Source organism: Thalassophryne amazonica, chromosome 7, assembly GCF_902500255.1.
Source record: "Thalassophryne amazonica chromosome 7, fThaAma1.1, whole genome shotgun sequence".
NCBI lineage: Eukaryota > Metazoa > Chordata > Actinopteri > Batrachoidiformes > Batrachoididae > Thalassophryne > Thalassophryne amazonica.
Window position 1 is genome coordinate 62,033,203 of NC_047109.1, and position 22,544 is coordinate 62,055,746.

Below are 22,544 nucleotides of genomic sequence, written 5' to 3' on the forward strand. Positions count from 1 at the left end.
ACTGTATGTCTTTATCTCTTGACAATAGGTGTTGTTTTCCTTTGTGGATCACTGGAGCTGGTCACAGTTGTCCACACTGCCAGTTAAAATAATGTCACTCACTTGTTCCCACTGTCACCGGGTGCATATGTGTCAAGTAGCATCAGGGTCATTTCACTGATGATCAGTACAACCCCCCCAAAAAACATTCTCAACATATATCATAGATAGTAACTGTACACTTACAACATGATATCCTGTAAAATGTCTGTTACTGCTATTCTGTGATTTTGTGTTTTCCAGTCACAAGTAAAGCCATATTACCACTCTAATCTATTTCAGACAGTGTGTGCAGTTCTCCACTTCCAAAATTTGCCACTTCTCCTAAACCTAACAACAGCTACATGTTCAAACGGGAGCCTCCAGAGGGTTGTGAGAGGGTGAAAGTGTTTGAGGAGTTGGTGTAAGTACTTTATAATATATATATATATACACACACACACACACACACACACACACACCTTGTACATACATACAGCGGGTAAAATAAATACTGAACATGTCACCATTTTTCTCAGGAAATATTTTAACCTTTATTTAACCAGATTAGTCCCATTGAGATTGAGACATGGGCAGTTATAAAGTTTCCAATTCACCTAACCTGCATGTCTTTAACCCTCTGGAGTCTTGGGTATTATTGGGCATTTTTTACTACTTTTGGTTTTTGCTCCATACAAAACCACAATTTTCTCAGCAACCAAATTACTTGGATTGAGGATCATTGATAAGATAAGACTTTATTGATCTCACAGTGGAGAAATTCACGTTACGTCAGCTCTTAAAAAAAACACACAAGATGGGTGCGAGTAGAGGAAAATGTGCATCGAACAGCGTGTGCAAGGATAAGCAATAATAATAATAGTACTTGTAACAATACAATAAAATAAGACAGTGAGGTAGAAATAGAATATATATATATATATATATATATATATATATATATACACACACACACAAGTACATAAGCATACATAAACATGATTGGAATTGAAAAAGACAGGAGCATCTTAGTGGAATTTAGATGTGATAAGGTGACATTAGTGCTGGGATTTGTAATCGAGTTGTTATTGCACATGATTTGTGGACATATTATTACATGTGATTATTTCACAGTGTTATTGTATAGTCTGACAGCAGCAGGGAGGAACGACCTGTGGTGTCGTTCCTTCTTGCACTGAGGGTGCCACAGCCTGTCACTGAACGAGCTGCTCAGCTCCACTACAGTCCAGTGCAGAGGGTGAGAGGAGTTGTCCATGATGGATTTGAACTTGGCTAACACCCTCCTCTCAGCCACCTCCTCCAGACAGTCCAGAGGACAGCCTAGGACAGAGCTGGATTTCCTGACCAGCTTATTCAGTCTCTTTCTCTCCCACTCTGTGCTGCCTGGGGCCCAACAGATGACAGCATAGAGGAGAGCAGAGGCCACAACAGAGTCGTCGAAGGTCTTAAGCAGAGGCCTGCTCACTCCAAAGGATCTCAGTCTCCTCAGGAGGTGAAGGCGACTCTGGCCTTTCTTGTACAGGGCATCAGTGTTGTGAGTCCAGTCCAGTTTGTTGTTGAGGTGAACACCCAGGTATTTGAAACTATCCACGGTCTCTATGTTCTCCCCCTGGATGTTCACCGGTGGGTGAGGTGGTGGTTTCCTCCTGAAGTCGATCACCATCTCCTTCGTCTTACAGGTGTTGAGACACAAGTGATTGCGCTCACACCAGTCCACAAAGTCTGTGATGACCGACCGGTACTCCAGCTTGTTCCCCTCAGACACACGACCCACAATGGCGAAGTCATCAGAGAACTGCTGGAGATGGCAGCTGTCCATGTTGTAGGTGAAGTCCAAGGTGTAAAGGGTGAAGAGGAAAGGCGAGAGGACGGTGCCCTGGGGGGCCCCAGTGCTGCACCTTACCACCTCAGACTGACAGCCGCTCAGCCGCACGTACTGTGGGCGGTCAGTGAGGTAGTCGATGGTCCAGGCGGCAAGATGTCCATCCACACCTGCGTCCTCCAGCTTCTTCCACAGCAGCGCCGGTCTGATGGTTTTTTTACTTGTTGGCTGTCACATACAGAGATGGAAGGAAAGTCCTGTTCGCAAAGCGCGTGCGCACACACACACACACACACACAAGCACAGCCACATGGGGTTTGTGGGTTGTCATCAACCACATGTGGAGTTGGTGATTTGGATTGGTTAGCGCCTGAGTTTTATACCAGTGGCAAACACCCCTTTCTCCTGCTGCAGATTCAAGATTAGTTTATTTGCCATTTGTAGTTAAAAAAAAAAAAAAAAACACATAGGAAATGATTGTGCAAAAAGCTCAGTGCATCACACACAAAGAAAACATTAGATAGACGTGGAACAAATAATCACATAAGACACATTGACACTGTGAAATGCGAAGTACAGAGATCAAGTTAAGTTAAGATCAGATAAATAAATAAAATAAGGTGCTGTAGTCAGGCTTAAAGTGCACTGTTCAGGCTGATCATAGCTTGTGGGAAGAAGCTCCTTGCATGACGAGAGGTCTTACACCTAATAGAGCGGTACCTTCTTCCAGAGGGAAGAAGCTCGAACATGTCTCTTCCAGGGTGGCCAGAAAGATCATTTATGATCTGAAAAGCTCGATTTAAGACTCTACTTTTGTACAGAGCCTCCAGCACAGGCAGGTCACAGTTCACACTTTTGTTTTGTTTTTTTTGGCCGAGCGGACCACCTTATATAGCGCTCTCTTGTCTTTGGCAGTAATGTTTCCAAACCAGACAGTGATAGAGCTAACAAGAAGACTTTCAATAGTGGACCCATAAAAATTCACAAGGATTTTAGAGTTCATGGTGAATTCTCTAAGTTTCCGCAAGAAGAAGAGACGCTGACGAGCCTTTTTGACAATATTTGTGGTGTTTTTGTTCCAACTGAGATCATTAGACAACGTCAGCCCAAGAAATTTACATTCTTCCACAATTTCAACTTTAGAGTCCTCAATAACAAGAGGTGAATGGCTGTTATTTTGACCGAAGTCAACAAGTTCAGAAGTTTTAGAAGTGTTCAGGAGCAGATTATTTTCTTTGCTCCAATCCACAACTTTCTGTACCCCTGCTCTGTAGCAGGAATCATCATTTGCACTGATCAACCCAATGATAGTTGTGTCATCAGCGTATTTAACTATGTGATTACTGTCATGGGAAGCCACACAGTCGTGAGTGTACAGTGTAAAAAGAATGGGACTAAGGATACATCCTTGAGGGGAACCAGTGCTCACAAACATTTCATCAGAAAGACGGCCATTAATTTTCACTCTCTGAGATCTGTTGGTTAAAAAAACTAAAAATCCACTTACAAATGGCATCACCCAAACCAAGAGTCTTAAGTTTTTGAACAAGTCTGGATGGAACAAGAGTTAAAAGCCGAACTGTAATCAATGAACAACATTCTAGCATAAGTATTACTAGAGTCCAGGTGGCTATAAATACAGTTCAAGGCAAAGGAGATTGCGTCCTCAACACTCCTGTTCTGTCTGTATGCAAACTGGAGCGGGTCCACAGACACTGGGATCTGGCCTTTAATAAAATCCAGCACCAGACGTTCAAAGCATTTCATTAAAACAGAAGTGAGTGCCACCGGTCTATAATCATTCAAACATGTCACAGGTGTTTTTTTTGGCACTGGAATGATGATAGATTTCTTAAAACTTTCTGGGACAGTACAATTCCTGAGTGACATATTAAAAAGATCCATAAGAAGAGGAGCCAATTGCTCCGAGCATAGTTTGAGGACACGAGGAGGGACATTATCAGGGCGAGGGGCCTTACGAATCTTGGTCCTAGATAGGGCACGCTGCACATCCTCCTGCCTCACAGTCAAACTGCTGTAATCCAAGCTTTCAGGGAAAACAACAGGCTCAAGATCAGCAGACTTGAAACGACAATAGAAATTAAAATTATGGAATCACCGGCCTCGGAGGATGTTCATTCAGTTGTTTAATTTTGTAGGAAAAAAAGCAGATCACAGACATGACACAAAACTAAAGTCATTTCAAATGGCAACTTTCTGGCTTTAAGAAACACTATAAGAAATCAGGAAAAATAATTGTGGCAGTCAGTAACGGTTACTTTTTTAGACCAAGCAGAGGGGAAAAAAATATGGACTCACTCAATTCTGAGGAATAAATTATGGAATCACCCTGTAAATTTTCATCCCCAAAAATAACACCTGCATCAAATCAGATCTGCTCGTTAGTCTGCATCTAAAAAGGAGTGATCACACCTTGGAGAGCTGTTGCACCAAGTGGACTGACATGAATCATGGCTCCAACACGAGAGATGTCAATTGAAACAAAGGAGAGGATTGTCAAACTCTTAAGAGTGTAAATCATCACGCAATGTTGCAAAAGATGTTGGTTGTTCACAGTCAGCTGTGTCTAAACTCTGGACCAAATACAAACAACATGGGAAGGTTGTTAAAGGCAAACATACTGGTAGACCAAGGAAGACATCAAAGCGTCAAGACAGAAAACTTAAAGCAATATGTCTCAAAAATCGAAAATGCACAACAAAACAAATGAGGAACGAATGGGAGGAAACTGGAGTCAACATCTGTGACCAAACTGTAAGAAACCGCCTAAAGAAAATGGGATTTACATACAGAAAAGCTAAACGAAAGCCATCATTAACACCTAAACAGAAAAAAACAAGCTTACAATGGGCTAAGGAAAAGCAATTGTGGACTGTGGATGACTAGATGAAAGTCGTATTCGGTGATGAATCTCGAATCTGCATTGGGCAAGGTGATGGTGCTGGAACTTTTGTTTGGTGCCGTTCCAGTGAGATTTATAAAGATGACTGCCTGAAGAGAACGTAAATTTCCACAGTCATTGATGATATGGGGCTGCATGTCAGGTAAAGGCACTGGGGAGATGGCTGTCATTACATCATCAATAAATGCACAAGTTTACATTGATATTTTGGACACTTTTCTTATCCCATCAATTGAAAGGATGTTTGTGGATGATGAAATCATTTTTCAAGATGATAATGCATCTTGCCATAGAGCAAAAACTGTGAAAACATTCCTTGCAAAAAGACACATAGGGTCAATGTCATGGCCTGCAAATAGTCCAGATCTTAATCCAATTGAAAATCTTTGGTGGAAGTTGAAGAAAATGGTCCATGACAAGGCTCCAACCTGCAAAGCTGATCTGGCAACAGCAATCAGAGAAAGTTGGAGCCAGATTGATGAAGAGTACTGTTTGTCACTCATTAAGTCCATGCCTCAGAGACTGCAAGCTGTTATAAAAGCCAGAGGTGGTGCAACAAAATACTAGTGGTGTTGGAGCGTTCTTTTGTTTTTCATGATTCCATAATTTTTTTCCTCAGAATTGAGTGATTCCATATTTTTTCCCTCTGCTTGGTCTAAAAAAGTTTTTCCTGATTTCTTATAGTGTTTCTTAAAGCCAGAAAGTTGCCATTTGAAATGACTTTAGTTTTGTGTCATGTCTGTGATCTGCTTTTTTTTCTACAAAATTAAGCAACTAAATGAACATCCTCCGAGGCCAGTAATTCCATAATTTTTGCCAGGGGTTGTATTCAGATCATTAGGCAAGGCCTGGTCAGTGGATACTATGTTCCCTGCTTTAGGTTTCCATGAAGTGATGGAATTGAGTCCTTTCCACATCAGCCGGGGGTTATCCTCTTTAAAGTAGTCTTCCATCCTTTCTCCATATGACCGTTTGGCCACTTTAATTGACCGCTCAAGAGAATATCTGGATTGTCTGTAAGCAGTAATGTCCCCAGATTTAAATGCTGAATTTTGTTCCTTCATCTTCATTCTAACATCTGAATTGAACCACGGGTTCTGACTATTGTATACTTTAATGACCTTCTTTGGGATACAACAGTCAGTGCAAAAGTTTATGTAATCAGTCACCGACTCACAGTATTCATTCAGATTATCAGACTGAAAAACAGACCAGTCTGTAGCGTCAAAGCAGTCCTGTAGTTTTAGACTGCCCTCTTGTGACCAGCATTGTACAGTGCGTGCTGTATGTTTGACCTGTATGCTCCTTTGAGTGTAAGAGGGGAGCAGGAGGACTGAAGAGTGGTCTGATTTCCCAAAAGCAGGTCTAAGACTTGATTTATATGCTGCCTTTAAGTTACTGTAGCAGGGGTCAAGAGTTTGATGAGAGAGTCTTTTTTCTTCCCAGCCTGCTCTCTCCTGCAGTAGAATGAGGAAATCACTCAGTTTTGCTGCGGGTGTCTGCAAAACGCACAGCAAATATGAGAACATTGTCCAGGCAAAAAAGTCTCTCAGAAATTATTAATCATAATTCAAGTCATATTTGGCCTATTAACAAAATTTAAAAAGTGGTGTACAGGTTGAATTCAACACATTCAACACACAGTCAAACAGAGACTCAAAGTGGAGCAGATTGTGTGCTACGTCCGCTTAATTAGGTCATGTGACTTTTGACGTGGAGGCATGTCAGTGGACTCCAGAGGGTTAAATCTGGGAGGAAACCGGAGCACCTGGAAGAAACCCACCCAAACACGTGCAGAACATGCAAACTCCACGCAGAGAGGGCACAGGCGAGAATCAAACCCATGACCTTCTTGCTGTGAGGCAACAGTGCTAACCACTAAGCCACTGTGGTAAAGGTAAACAGATGTTGGTAACAACCCAAGTAATCCATAGATGCAAAGAAACAAATATGTATAAAAATTAAGTTGTGTGTAATAAAATGCAATGAGACAGAGAAAAAATATTGAACACACTTGCTGAAATTTATTTAATACTTCATATTAAATAATGGCTGGTAATGACAACTTAAAGATGCGTCCTGTATGAAGAAAATAGTTACATGCATTGCTCAGGTGTGATTCATGGCCCATTCTTCCACAAAAACAGTCTTCAAATCTTGAAGGTTCCGTGGACCTGTTTTGTGATCTTGACTTATATTTCTTTCCATAGATTTTCTGTTGGATTCTAGTCAGTTGATTGGCTGGGCCATTTGAGCAGCTTTGTTTTCATTCTCTGAAACCAATTGAGAGTTTCCTTGACTGTGTATTTGGGATCATTGTCTTGCTGAAATGTCCATCCTCATTTAATTTTCATCATCCTGGTAGATTTTTTTTTTTTTCAAGAATGTCTTTGTACTTTTTTCCATTCATCCTTCCTTCAGTTATATGAACTTTGCCATTGCCAGATGCTGAAAAACAGCCCCACACCATGATTTTCCCACCTCCAAACTTCAGTGTTGGTATGGTGTTTTTAGGGTGATGTGTAGTGCCATTTATGGTGTGTATTATGGCATCCAAAAAGTTAAATTTTGGTCTCATCTCACCAGACTATATTCTCCCAGTATTTTACAGGCTTGTCTAAACGCTGTGCAGTAAACTTTAAATGAGCTTCAACATGCTTTTTCTTCTAGTGGAGTCTTGCATGGTGAGCAGACATGGTGGTTGAGTGCATTACTTATTGTTTTCTTCAAAATAATTGAACCTCCCAATTCTGTGTCTCTCTAAAGTGGTCCTTGGCTCTTGGACAACACTTCTGATAATTGTTTTCACTCCTCTGTCAGAAATCTTGTGAAGAGCACCTGGTCATGGTCAGTTTATAGTGAAATGATGTTCCTTCCACATTCAGATTATGGCCCTCACAGTGCTCACTGGAACATTCAGAAATTTAGAAATCCTTCTGTGCTATCAGTATGCTTTACAACAGTAAGGTTGCAAAGATCTTGAAAAAGTTCTTAGCTTTTACCCATCATGAGATGTTTCTTATGTGACACCTTGGTAATGAGACACCTTTTTATAGGCCATCAGTTGGGACTGAACCAGCTGATATTAATGTGCACTGACAAGGGACAGGACTGGCTTATAATTACTAATAGATTTCTGCTGGTGCCTTGGCTTTCCATGTCTTTTTGTGCCTACCTTTCTTCAGGTGTCAGTACTTTTTCCTGTGTCATTTCACATTACACATAATTTCACATTACACATAATTTATAGATATCTATAGATTTCTTTTTATGTATGGATCAATTGGGTTGTTACTAACATCTCGTAGAACATTTCATGTCAGTAGCATCTTCAGGGATATATTTACTGAGAAAAATGGTGACATGTTTAATATTTATTTACCCACTGTCTGTGTGTGTGTGTATGTATGTATATATATATATATATATATATATATATATATATATATATATATATATATATATATATATATATATATATATATATATATATATATATATATATATATATATAATATACACACACACCTGGCTATGCATCGGTTTGATCTTGCGCATTTTCATAATAGAAGTGAAAATTAATTGACGAGAAAGACACACATTGCACTTTATTTGGTCTTTGTGAACTTGTTGCATAACACTGTCCATGCTAACAAAGTTATTTACATTGGGGTTCTGGCAGCTGTCAGGGCAAACAGCTTAGTGGGATCAACAGTCAAAGCAGCCTTATAGATGGAAAAGAAGCAAATAATGATCTTGGCTTCTTTTGCCTTCAGGTCTCACAAATCAAAAGGCTTCCCTCTCTTCTCATGCCCTGACAAAAACAAGGTAAACTTCATTCCCAGAGGTTCTGCATTCTGCCCTGTCAAACTCCTTTGCTCCTCCCTCTTCTCACCCATCTCCTCATCATCATGCTCCTCCGCCAGTCTTGGTCTCCATGGCAATGACAACCTGGGGCCTCAGGTGACCCCAGCACTGCCCAGTGCATCTCCACCAACCTTTATGGTACCTACTGACCGGAGCACAACCTCAACCACAGGCATAAGCACAGACAGCCAGGGCCCTGATCCAGATTTGGGAAAAGATGGCTCAGCAAAACTACTTCTTACCAGCTAGTCTTTAAGTATACATGACCAAACCACCTAAAGTGAAAGAATTTGAACTAGTCAGTCAGTATGGTTTTATTAAAAACAAAAAATAAATAAAATTATTTGCACTCCATTAACTCACATTAGCCAGCAGAGTGTCCAAGGTCTAGAAATGATGAACAGAATGGAGGATAGTGGTACCAGTTTCCTGCTGCACGTTTGTTTGATTCCATTGTTTGTGTTATAGAGCTTTGATATTTTTTGTCTTTGAGAGTGTGACCTTGGACACAGCCTTCCCTCGCCCATCACTAACCTAGTGATCTGGGGCCTCATGTACAAAGTGTGTGTATGCACACAAACCTGGCGTACACCCATCTCCACATCCACGTGCAGATGTATCAAAAGTGACATGAGCATGGAAATGTGCGGTGCATCACGCAGACGTCCTGGCTGGCATACGCACGTTTCTACAGCTATTGTGCCATCTCCGACATGTAAAGGTGACGCAGGGAACCGTTAATAGTGTGAAAACAAGAAATCATCAGAGTGATGTGCACATCAGAGACACACTGATGAGCATTTAACACACCCACGTGTTTGCAGTTATATGGATGGATATAAAAGCATGCGCAAAGTGATGCATGAAATGGCACTAACAATGGCTGCGTTAGTGTTGTTAGAGGACCTTGCAAATGGTGCAATCCAATGTGAGCGTGTATTCGGGGAACACGAGGACTTGCTTCAAAATGAGGATAATTGACTCTGAAACCGATTTTGATTACCAAGGCCACAGTTACTGGAGTTGCACACAGAACTGCCGTCGGCCCAAAGCGCAATATGGCGAGGAACCAGGGGTTGTCTGTGCCTACACAGATGCTGAGCACGCAGGGCTTCCTGGCATCATGGGCATTCCAGCATGAGCTGGCTTATCGATCAAGAGTGTGCCAGTCAACCTTACGCCGAGCCACCAGCTGTGTGGAATGCAGTCATCTGAATGTCATCCAGGTAGATTCCAACATGACAGCGCATTTTGCAGCGAGAGCCGGTTTCCCAAATGTAATCGGAGCTATTAACTGCACACATTTTGCTATAAAGGCGCCATCACATGATGAATTTGTTTTTGTTAATAGGAAACATTTTCATTCTGTCAATGTTCAAACCATATGTGATGTGCAAATGTGCATCAGGCAGCTGGCACGGTGAGCCATGGGGGGGCTGCTTGCGTTAAAACAGTTTATTCATGTAATTGTTCTGAACGAAAACCAGACCGTACACATTTGGGCATGTTTTATTGTTATTATTAATGTCTTTTTTTATTTTTGCTTGATGGTGAGCTGCAGAGCTTCTTAACAGGCTTCCTGTGCTCAGTATTTGTCAATAAATGTGTGTAAATTGTGAATGTCACACTGTCAACAGAGGCGCGCCTCACCTTTTTAACATAAGTGTGTGCGCTGTCCTGTATGTCGGCCTCACACACTCACTCTCCGTAGCTCCCATTTTTCCAGTTTCATGATTAATCCGTTTAACAGTGTACCGGATAAACTGTCCCTGCATGTCTCCACGTAATTTCCAGTCATCTATAGTATAATTTCTATTCTGTTTTCATGTTGTCTGATGTGATGTCGCGGGGAATCCCTGCTCCAAGGTCTTATTTACATGAAATTGCATATTTAAATAGGGCGTGGCCAGGGAGGAGTTTGGTTCCACACTCACTTCCACGTTCAGTGGGATGTACAAACGGAACGTGCGTGAATTCATGCCTACGCACACTTTCATACATCTGAATATATTTGTGCTTACGCCAGATTCAGGGATTTGGCATAGAAAGTCCTCTTTGTACATGAGGCCCCTGCTCTATACTGTGACAGCACCCATCACAGAAATACCTTTGCTCTCTTTTAACTAGAACAGAATGAGAAATTATCATTATGTAGTTTTTAAAAGAAATCCAAAATTGTCATGACAACTTCAAGAGAATCGTGTTCAGTTTTCTTTCTAACCATCTTATTAGATGTTCATTGTTCCACTAGCTAACATCTAAAGTCTTATACATGGTTGTTTCATATTAATACACTGATGGCTGCTGCCAGAATATTGACCCAAATTTGTATTTGTACTTTAGAATATAACAGCCCATGCAAACCCAGTCTGTGCTCATGTTCAGACTCCACCCACCAACCTTACATACAAGCCCAGAGTTAGATCTGCCTTAAACTCCAATCATCATTAACTCTTGGGAATGATCAGCTGTTTTACAGTCAGCTACAAAGCACACAACATTCACAAGGCATAGGCCTTGGTTTATTGTCCCACAGCACCCAAAACATTATCTCAGGTCACGTGAAATCGACTTACTTGGACTGCGTTGCTCTTGCCCAGTGTTTGACTTTCTCACAGAGAAAGATATTCCAGTCTTTCCAGTCCATGCTTTCCTCTGGATGGACATTTATTCAAGACTGAACTGATTCATGTTACAGCTTGTGACAGATGACTTTTTTTTCTTTCATTAACCTGTTCAGCTTAGGCTTTCAGGTGCTACGACACATTCCAGAGAACGCTGTTGCTTCAGTCAGCTGCAGGTTCTCATAAACTAAACTAGCCACATAAGCTTCACCGTTCCATATACAGCGGTAGCAGATTAGCATCGTGTCCACGCATTTCTTAAGCAAGTACCAAAGCAAATCATAAACAAAGGTAATACCCGTCATGTATATTGGGGGAAGAAACACGTTTGTGCAATGTTAGTGTCAGAGAAACAGCTGAAAAATTAGTGTCTCCAGACATGTCCACTAATTACTAAACCAACACTTAGCACTTAGCTGTGTATGAGATAATCAGTATTTATGTTTGAGAGCCATCTTGAAGTTATAACAATCAAAACTTTGCTTTAAAAGTAAAGGTACACTAGCATTTGTGACAAAAACCAAGATAGGTATAATTGTGCTTCTACATGTCACCCACATAAGATTATCATGATCTATAAAAAGAAATGAAGTGACCTGGCAGACTCTGAATAGAACAATTATGCTTTTCATTCCAAAAGTATGAACTCTTTATACAGTATACATAAATATGAACATATGAATGCATTCCACTCAAATTAAGTTGAACTATTATTTTGCTAGCAGCGCCTAGAAGTTTAAATTGTTTCTGATTTTATTCACGTTCATTGTGCTGTTAAGAAATGGTTACCCTGTTTGGCAAAAATGAGTCAACGCTCTTGTGTTTTATGCATTTTATGTAGATCTTGTCTGTTTTTCAATAAAGCAAATATACATTTGGACTGGTGTGCAGTCTTATTTTTACAGGCTGTGAGTAGCAAGAGTTTTCATTCACACAAAAATTCCAGTGGAAGTAAAGGAAACCAATGTATCTGAAGACAAATGATACAAGGCTGAGTTACAAAATAAATTTTGTATTCAAAAGACTGAGATGAGTTGGTCATTTGTGAAGATATTAAGACATTTACTTTGGTATGTATTGATGTATATAGCACTGTAATCACCATTACTAATATGAGATTATGGCATAGGTTTGGTTAGAAAGAAATGCATGGGAAACTCCATGCATTACTAGGTGTTTACAGCAGCTGGCATTCTTACTATCAAGATGTTTCACCACTCGTCTGAGTGACCTATTCAGATAAAAAGACCAAATTTGGTGGTATCCCCACTGTGCCCCTGTGTGTGTGTTGGGGGATCTCTTGATTTGTTAGTCTACTTTGTCTCCAGAGGATCAGTGGGTGTTTTCACTGACTGATAATTTCACACACATGGCTTCTTTCACGCCCCTCTCGGTCTGCGTGTGACTTTCATTTTTTGAGATGAAGGGGAACTTAATTTAGTCCTGACCTGAGGTGTTGCTCCTTCTGTGCTGGGCCATTTTTGCAGTAGATATTTACCAGTAGTTTCTCTATTGTAATGGCCCTCACTTCACCAAACTTTATGCTTCCTGTGGTATTTGACCCTTAGGGTGCATGAGAATCCACTGCAGTGTGTTATTGGGTTTGAAGCCATCCAGTACTCTGTTTTCCAAAGATCACGTTCTTGGATATTCTAGCCAAATATGGGACTAGCAAGATTCTTAATCTGGTCATGAACTTGTCATCTGTTCCTTTGCTGCAGCTATCTGAAAATTTTAGAAATACCCAATGTGGATATCCAGAAACGACTCTATAATTCCAAATTCATATGACCATTTTCACCCAGGTGGCATTCTGTCCCAGTCATTCCAAGCTTATGGTGTAGTGTATGAGAGGAATCAAATGAGATGTTTGTTTGGCTGTGTGCAAATTTCCTTTAGATCGCTATGTTGATGTTCTCACAATAATTTGTGGGCACTGCAGTCCAGGAAGTTCAAGATTTCTTTATGTTGGGAATTCGATGATGCTATCCATTTCACTCAAGTCCTACACTTCCTGAATTTTGGCATCACTGACACGTCTGAAGCATGACTTTGACTCAAACAAATCAGTTATATGATAGGAAAGCATATAAGAAAAAAAATCACTGGGATGTGTGGCAAAACGTCTTAAAGACAAGTACAATTGCAGTTTAGAAAACTTCTAGATATGGCCTACCTGGATTACCGAGAATCTTAATAGACAGATGCATACAATATTGTTGCCTATGAAAGTGAAACATCTAAATAATAAATCGATTCAAACCATTAATGAAGAATCTCAATAATATAGATTTAAAAAAAATCAATGGATAACAAATCATGCAACATGCAATAAATGTATATTTCTAAGTTTAAAAGTCTTAGCTTGGAATTGTACTGTATACAAATGTGAGCACTAGCAAACAAATAAAAACACACTGGTTGTAGCCGTGGCTGAAGAAAGACAACCTCAGGTTGCAGTTAGTGCACTCTTCCAGATGTCAGGAGACCCATCCATTGTTGAGGATTTGACTGCAACTTACTTTTTACACTATTTAAGAAAAATATGTGAGCCATTATACTGCTGTCCTTTCCTTCCACTCTCACTTCTTAGAGTAGTTTGACCTGTTTCAGCCTTCACTAAGAATCAGAAATAAAGCTTGTGTGCAACAACAAACAAAGGCAAACCATACTGAGGTATCCATGCTAAACCTGAAAACTGAACTCCATGAACTTGTTGGCAAGCTGAGCAGCATTGTCCTGTCAGTGTTTACTTTCTTTGACTGTGGAAAGAGGTGCTGATGACTTAGTTATATTGGCGTAATGCTGCCACCTTAAGAGAAAAAACCTGGTCAGGTTCTTATTTGTTCAAGTCACCCCCCGGCCCCAAAATGCTTCTATGATAAATACCAGTTTATCTTGTTCCAATTAGTCTCTCACTGTGGTATAACAAACTTTCAGATATTTCTCACAAGACCCAGATTTTCTTTTTTCCATTTAAACTTTGTCATGTAATGATGCCAGTCCCCATTTTAAGAGTTCAGTTGACACACAGGAAGAACTATGCATTGTGAAGTTCGTGCTCTTTGTCAGTTTTGCCCACTGCATCGGGATTGGACAGGGGATCCAAATCAGCAAATAAGTTGAACCATGCAGAGAGGTCTTTGGAAGTCCTTGCCATGTCTGTAAAACAAGTTAAATGTCACAAGACATACTACATGTTAATAAAATACAAAAGCCTCCATTTGCGTGGGAAAGAATTGCATCTTGCTGAGGTCCCTAATCATTAATGGAAAAACACCCCATGAGAGCTTCAAAATACATTTCAGTTCATGAGTCAGTATTTTCAATTGTTTTACATGTTTTACTTTGATCTTACCTTTAATGGCTGGTCTAGATGAATTCCGATTGGTTCCTGATGAGTGTTCTGTTGCGTGGGAGACTGGGTGTGGAATGTTCCTGGTCCACTCTTTAAAAAAAAGAAATACAACTGACTTGTACTAATTGGAAAGGAACATTAAATGTACCAAACATGAAAGAATAAACAGTTTTTTACACACTTAAGTCATGTAGAAACACACATGCTGCAATTATCACAGCATCACTGTAAATTACATACAATGCTGTTGGTTCCATAAACCACCCAACTACTTTGAGCTTTTGGTAAAAGGGAATTTTTTTAGTTTTTGTACTTTCAAGAAAATGCATCATGCAGCAACATCAGGATACTTTTGGGGATTTATTTCCCTTGATTTCAGCTTTGTATCAGTGTTTTTCATTTTGACTGTGTAGTTAGTCATTAAAATTCCACAAGGCTCTTTTCAGGATTTGACTCTGGGGCGTGGGGTGGTCTGCTCCTGGTTAAAATGATCAACTGTTTTTTGCACACCCTTGTGCCTTTTCAAATTATATTGCACTTAAGGACATGGTCCTGGTATGCTGTAATATTTTGATATACTGGTATTCAAATTTGCTTTGTGCTCCTTCAGCACTTTAAATTGCTTAACACTTTCTGTCTGTTGTAAATATTGACACAGTTCAGCTTGATTCTGATAATGGTTGCTTGGACAACACTGTCGTTTCTGATAACTGTGTCCTTATCTTAACTGTGAGTTCAGGTTGCACAACAAACTTGCAGAAAAACTATAGTAGGTTTAAATTTATTCTACCCCAGCTTTTCTTAAGTTCAGTTAGAATTACATGTGCGTCATCGACTAACTGAACAATATAAGCCCTGGTACCACCAAATAATGAACAATGAGTATTGACCCACCTAGCATTTGTTTTTTTTTTGGGGGGGGGGGGGGGGGGGGTACAAGTTCATTTATTCAACAAACGTGGGAGAATAGTGGCTCTTAGAGGCAGAATATTCAGCTAACAAGGCTCATCTCTGAGCGTGGTGCTAATTTCAAGAAGTTCAAAATTTAGCAACAACAGCGTGGGGCAGTTTGTGTACAGGTTACTACGAAGACAAATGAGGATTTTAGAGGCATGTTTGTGCTGAGGACAAGGCTGTTAAAAGCCCATTATCCGAGCACGTGGCGGCTACGAGAACCGGACTGGCTATTTTAGACAGGCTCAGCCCTCTTTTGCACTACAATCCCACCTGCTTTGTGCGCCGGACGCTGTATATAAAATAATTATTTTGTAGCAGATTAATCATTTTCTGTCAGAGTTTAGATGCTGAAAACACTTCTAATCCTTTCTGGATTCACAGAGGACTGTTCCACCGGGACCCTTTTTTTTTCCCTGTCTCTCTCTCGTGTGCTCCATGAGGTGGAGAACGGATTTGGAACAGCCTAAAAGTAATTATTTGCTATGTTTACATTGTATGAGCTTGGTAAAACAGTTGCATGTTCATTCCTTCTTTATAAGCAGCTGTAAAAGTATGTTTATGATAGGTTTAACATTATAATGGATCACATAAGTGCCGCTGTGTGATCCATTATAATGTGTGTCATTATTCAAATAATCACTGAAATTTCTGGCAAATCCATACATGGCTCGTTATTCATGGCTTTATTATTCGGTGGGACCGAGGCTTTACCTGCTAATGACCCCATAGACCCAATTCTTCCTTGATCAGATCTGATATTTATGCTGACAAAGTGCTGGACTCATTTATTTTTCAAATACTCTACTTCATCACTGGCTGGCTGTTTTGACCACCTGTATGAGGCTGATCCTCATCCCAGGCTGTTGGACATCTCTAGTATCGAGGGCCTGGTGGCTGATCCTCCAGTCAGCTGTGAACCACGATTCGCAGTGAGATGTCAAAGGTGGGGAAACAGCTGCGTGTGTGTGGTTGGGTTGGGGGGGGGGGGGGGGGGGTGTTGTAGGCTCTGTGCTGTCACATTTTCCAGGCAGTTGGAGATGTTGAAAAGTGTGGGAGAAGGTACTGTATCATTCCAACAGACCGGAACATAGGACTTGTCCCTCTCTGAAACCGTGATTGTCTGGATTGCAGCAGCAACAGGTGTATTACACTGCTTTCTGTGTTGGGCAAGGGTTACAGTTAATGGGATACAGTGCCAGCAGCCTGGTTTCACACCGAACAAGTCAACCACTGCTCACATCTGAGCTCCGAGTACTCATTGAACACAAGCTTGAATATCAACAGGACTTCTTTGCAGCCTATGCAGACTTTCACTGAGTGTTTTACATACTTGGTTGATTACGCTGATTTGGGGGACATTCTGAGAATTCACAAGATCCCCAGTAAGTTGCTGTAACATCAAAGCCAGCGTATAGCCAGTGAATTCTGGTGTTAAGTAGGGATGTGTCCTGGCTCCTGCTCTGTTTAGTGTTTGCACGGATGTGGCAGTGGATAAGGTTGTGGAATCTTGTTGTGGGTGCCTTTGTTGGTGAGGATAGGTTTGCTGTAGGGACGATACTATGATCTTTGTGGAATCCTTTGAAAAGCTGAGTGAGGAGTCAGTGTCTGGTTTGCGATCATGATGAAAATCCAGGCTTTCAATGACTTCTTGGACTCAAGTCATCAGAAGTGTAGTAGTTTCTGGTGAAAGTTTCAAACTTGAGAGATTCACATCACTGCAATGACATTCAGGTCTTTGAGAGGTCAGCCTTTGTGGTTGTGAAACATCTGAGAAGCCCTCTCGGAATTATGAGGCTGCCAGACAAAGGTGTTTGGCAATGGCTGTATCTTCACAGGAGAATGGAGGTCCAAGTCTTCAAGGTCATGGTGCCTCTAGCCTCTTACTTTATGCTCATAAGGCTTGGATTCAAACTAGTCACCAAACCCTATAGCTACAAACAGCAGAAAGCAACATAGGCAGAGCGATGACTTAGATCAGAGTGGGCGTTTTGCAGTGGTGAGACAATGGTCGCTCAGCTGCCAGCAAGGTGGGGCCAAAATAGACCAGAAATCTGTTTGATGCAAATACTGAGGGACGCGACAGCCACTGCTAATTGGAGTAAAAAAGGCTGCGTGACATCAGTTGGTTGTTCGCTCAAACACAATATATCAAAATAATGTAATTCACCCTAAACAGCTGTGCTTCTGTATAAATTAACATTTCTCATATATTTTGTAAAAGAGCAAGAAATAAACACTTCCACATCTAAAAAGTTGTTTTTTGAATCAGATAATACCTCTGACATGATTTACAAGACATTGTACAGAGATGTAGCAGGCGCGTCCCTCAAGCGGCGAAGCTTGTTGCTGTCATTTGCAGCTAAAGTAACCGTAGGATATGACGTTGACTGACTGCCTTTAGCTCCAGGGCCCGGTTTCATAAAGCGGTCTAATCTTCTTTAGTTGACTCAACTCAGTCAACTAATCTTTTGACATTAGTTGTTGCACAAAGCACTTAGTAGGCTAAAGTTTTACGTTAACAGACTAAAGTTTTTAAACTGCTACAGAGGAGGCTAATTTTATTTTATTCAGCAAAACCTCAGTGCCTTCCTTACCTCAAAAATGGCAGCTATCATGGACCACCACTTGATGTAAGAGGAAGGAAGGCTAGCAAGTGTTCCGGGACTGGGATAATCCATTTTTCTGCCTGTCACAGTCCACTCCTGCCTATTTTTTTTTGGGGGGGGGGGGCATTGTGGAAATGCGCTCTGTTCTCAAAACAGTACATGGACCCAGGACCTGTTGCTGCTGTTCTCTAGATTTTGAAAGAAATCCAGTTGATGAATTGAAAGAGTGTAACCATGTTTTCTCATTATTGGATTACTGAAGTGCATAAACTGATGCATCCCGGCCACAGACTGGCTCATGCACACGCAATGGCTCATTCAGCCATTTTGATCACCTATTGCACAGGCGGTGTGGGCTGTGTGTATCATTTCACCACACACTCACACACAGATTAGATTACCTGTTCTGAGCACACACATCCACCCGCCCATTCGATCACCTGTTGTAAGCGGGCACAGGCGATGTGGGCTGTGTGGATCATGCAGTCACATGCACGCTTGCGGGTTTCGATTACCTGTTCTGAGAACACACACCTCCACCAGTTCGATCACCTGTTGTCAGCACGTACATGCGCTGCGTGGATCATGCAGCCACACACATGCGCTACAACTTGTTTAAAAACTGCATACTTTCTGCGTCCAGTGCTCTACACAGAAAAAATTTAACAAGTTTAATTTCTTGTGTCCGCCTCGCATACCCCTCAGCATACTGCTGCATAGGGGAGCAAAAACCTGGCGTAGAGCTGCATAACTCCACGTAGTTGATACGCCACAATACGCAACTCTACGTTGACCCTGGTATGAAAGGGGCTTAAGTCTATTTTAGATGATCAGTGTGGACCCTCTTTCTCTTAAAAGGCTTCATTTTACTCTGAATGCCGCATTGTTGACAGTTGTAGCTTCTGGTGCTACATTGATTAGCTTTTACATGGCTTATGCGCATGTTCTTCTGTTTTTGTCTGGGGATGTTACAGCACCACACATGCAGCTAGTCTGCTGTGTCAGCCTGATCCCATCAGATCTCAAGCTAAGCAGTGCAGGATCTGGTTAATACTTGGATGGGAGACCTCTTAGGAACACCAGTGGATGCATGTGTTTCTTCAGGTGAAACTGGAGTTGCGTCAGGAAAGGCATCCGGCGTAAAACCTGTACCAAATACCGATGCGGATCTGGCTGTTTCTGCTGTGGCGACCCCAAACAAAAACGGGAGCAGTCAAATGGACAACAATGTTACAGCACCACACACAGGCCTGGCATATGTACAACATTAAACAGACCTTCGAGATGCAGAATTTGCCTCAAACATTTTTTGTAATCGAATTATTCGAGTTGCTTCACTAATCGTTTCAGCCCCAGACATGGTAGCTCCACACATCCACCACCAAGCGAGGAGGAAGAACACCCTGCCAGCCCTTCTTCAGGTTTTGATTGCACTGAGGTTTTACGCCTGTGGGACCTTTCAGCAAGTTGTCGGCGACACCATCCATGTCTCCAAGTCGACCGTGTGCCAAACTTGGCCATGGTTGTAGCAGATGACCAACCAGGAAGTAAACAAAACTTGTGCACTGGAGGTGTTTCTAGGCAAGAGCACTCGCGAGGCTGCTTATGCCAATGAAAATCGTCAACTAATGTTAGATGGCTAATCTACAAGTTTAGGCTAATGTTGGGCAAATAAGTAAGTTTAGTAGACGAAAAGATTAGACAGCTGTACGAAACCGGGCCCAGGTGTCTCTGGATGCCGTGACTGGCAGTGCCAAGCAAGCTCCCAGAGCTGACTTTCCTTAATGAAAGCAACTCAGGAAGATGCATTTATTACTTTTTATATGTATTTTTAAAACTTTTCACTTGCATCTGCTTGGTTTGTTAGCGCACCAATTTTCATGCAACTTGATGAGAAGGTTGTGTCTAACATGGAATGTTTGTGTGGATGTACAAAAATCAATAAATGGGGGAGGGGTGAAAAACATTTCTAGACATCTAGGAGGGAAAAAAAACTTGAGACATTATCCATTTCGCTCATGAAGAAGTTTGTGGTTGAGTCCGGTAGTTTCAAATATGTATGAAGTGAGGGAAAACGTCTGTGCAATTTAATATATGCAGATACTGCAGTCATTCGTTTGCTCTCAATCATTCAACACGTGCAGCTGTTGACCTAAAGTGAAGTTGTGTTTCTCTAATTTTTGCGTGGGGTTACACCCGTTTAGTCATTTATCTATATTATAATGGCCGAGTGGCCTCTTGTGTGTGTGCATGCGTGTGCATGGCTTTGATCACGCAGAAACCGGTGAGAGCTGACATTTGCCGTTTGGTATGCTTCTGTATTTTGGGTCAAGGATGATCACTACGAAAACAGAAAGTTGATAGGACTAATTTTTTTGGAAAAATTAGCAATTACTGCTAAACAGTAAAAATGGACATTGTGCTGCATTGTACCATGGGAGTTGTGTGTTTTGGGGGTTGTAAATGTTATTGTTGTTCATGTTAGGTTAACAGTGTTGTTAGTGTTATTGATTTATTGTGTTTTTGTAGTGCAACTGGTTTAGTCAGTTTACTTAAGTGTCATGTTGTCGTTACCATGAGTGAAAAGAGTATTGTTTTTGATGTCTTCCACCACTGTCTGTGTGTGTGTGTAGCGGCTGCACTCTGCGTTGTGTTGTTCTTGACTCCGCCCATTCGCTCCCCTCGGGACGCGAACTCACGAGCTCCGGCATGGGAGTCGGACTCTCTAACCAGAAGGCTAAAACCCAGGGCTCTGGCCTTGTGACCAGAGAATCCTTTTGAGCTGTTGGGAGTGAGGTTTACTAACTACATCTGCACAGCAACACCTGCTGGCCTCCGTTACACTCACCCCCCTAAACTCACTCCCATCCGGGTACACGGCACCATTATAGCGGCTGCACTCTGCGTTGTGTTGGTATTGACTCCGCCCATTCGCTCCCCTCGGGACGCGAACTCACGAGCTCCGGCATGGGAGTCGGACTCTCTAACCAGAAGGCCAAAACCCAGGGCTCTGGCCTTGTGACCAGAGAATCCTTTTGAGCTGTTGGGAGTGAGGTTTACTAACTACATCTGCACAGCGACACCTGCTGGCCTCCGTTACACTCACCCCCCTAAACTCACTCCCATCCGGGTACACGGCACCATTGTAGCGGCTGCACTCTGCGTTGTTGTTCTTGACTCCGCCCATTCGCTCCCCTCGGGACGCGAACTCACGAGCTCCGGCATGGGAGGCGGACTCTCTAACCAGAAGGCTAAAACCCAGGGCTCTGGCCTTGTGACCAGAGAATCCTTTTGAGCTGTTGGGAGTGAGGTTTACTAACTACATCTGCACAGCGACACCTGCTGGCCTCCGTTACATGTGCGTATGTAAAAATTAAAAGCATAATTTTTACATCATTTTGATGTACTTCAAAAATTCAACATAACTCCAGCTCATCTACTCATTTTGTATGATTTCAGTTATGACAATATCTAAGCTCTAGCTACTATGACTCCTGGACATAATGAGAAGCTTGACTATCTGGGAGGGACTCAGTAAAGCCGCTGCTTCTCCACATCAAAGGGATCCAGCTGAGATGGTTCGGGCATCTGGTGAAGATGTCCCCTAGTAGTCTCCCTGGAGAGGTCTTCCAGGCATGTACAACTGGGAAGACGAAGGCCAAGCACATGCTCAAAAGATTATATTTCCCAGCTGGCTTTGGAACACCTCGAGATTCCCCGGGAAGAGTTACGGGACTTGGCTGAGGATAGGGAAGTGTGGTATGAACTGCTTGGTCTGCTGCCACCGCAACTGAATGAATGTGACAAATGGTGAATTTATCACGTTTGTATCACAAAATTGTGCAACTATATAAGTTTTCTAGACAAATTTAAACATGACCCAGGGCACGGGTGCACATACAGACACGCACAGATCAGCTAGTGCATCCCTGACCTGAGAGGGAAGACTGTAGATTATTTAAATTTTGGTCCAGCAGCTGAGATGGTAGAAAGAAGGCCCTTTCTGTTTGTGGGCCATCCTCTGGACCTCCTCCATCGGACACCGCACTTGTTCCCTCTTCTCTCTGCCCGAACACTTCTGTCCACTCCAGAGAAAATTCATCCTCGTCCATCGACACACTGCCCAGGATCTCACTCAGTAAGGCCATGCTGTCCTTCTCTTCTTGCAACTCTGGAGCAGCTGAGAGAGCATCACTGTTTGCTAGAAAGACCACAAGGAGCAAAAATGAATAATTACTTAATGCTGGATTATTTCCTGTTCAGTTAGTCTCTTATCTGTATCGTATTTTAACTCACAGGGATTCTGATGATTATAGTATAATTCTAAGCAAAGCCAGTTAATCTGCAA

General features: G+C 41.8%; 2 protein-coding genes and 1 long non-coding RNA gene across 6 annotated transcripts in view; 1 reads left to right on the plus strand and 2 right to left on the minus strand.

Annotated features, from left to right (window-relative positions):
* LOC117514026 (glucocorticoid-induced transcript 1 protein) overlaps positions 1–8,937 on the plus strand; it is a 114,636-nt gene extending 105,699 nt beyond the window's left edge. For all 3 annotated transcript variants that reach the window (XM_034174307.1, XM_034174308.1, XM_034174306.1), the window contains exons 7-8: positions 322–442; positions 8,561–8,937. In XM_034174307.1, coding sequence (XP_034030198.1) covers positions 322–442; positions 8,561–8,900 — 461 coding nt within the window. In that variant the 3' untranslated portion in view covers positions 8,901–8,937. The remainder of the gene's footprint in view (positions 1–321; positions 443–8,560) is intronic.
* Positions 4,622–11,218, minus strand: LOC117514028. Its single transcript, XR_004561776.1, has 3 exons — positions 10,924–11,218; positions 10,407–10,414; positions 4,622–4,634 (listed from the first exon to the last, which is right to left on the minus strand). It is a non-coding gene; the product is annotated as an uncharacterized LOC117514028 (long non-coding RNA).
* A 1,686-nt stretch (positions 11,219–12,904) lies between these two features.
* ica1 (islet cell autoantigen 1) overlaps positions 12,905–22,544 on the minus strand; it is a 41,376-nt gene continuing 31,736 nt past the window's right edge. Inside the window, exons 11-13 of one of the 2 annotated variants that reach the window (XM_034174310.1) lie at positions 22,131–22,376; positions 14,634–14,723; positions 12,905–14,437 (exon numbers count right to left, since the gene is read on the minus strand). In XM_034174310.1, coding sequence (XP_034030201.1) covers positions 14,316–14,437; positions 14,634–14,723; positions 22,131–22,376 — 458 coding nt within the window. In that variant the 3' untranslated portion in view covers positions 12,905–14,315. Of the gene's footprint in view, positions 14,438–14,633; positions 14,724–22,130; positions 22,398–22,544 lie in introns of both variants that reach the window. The other variant, XM_034174309.1, reaches the window with a different exon arrangement.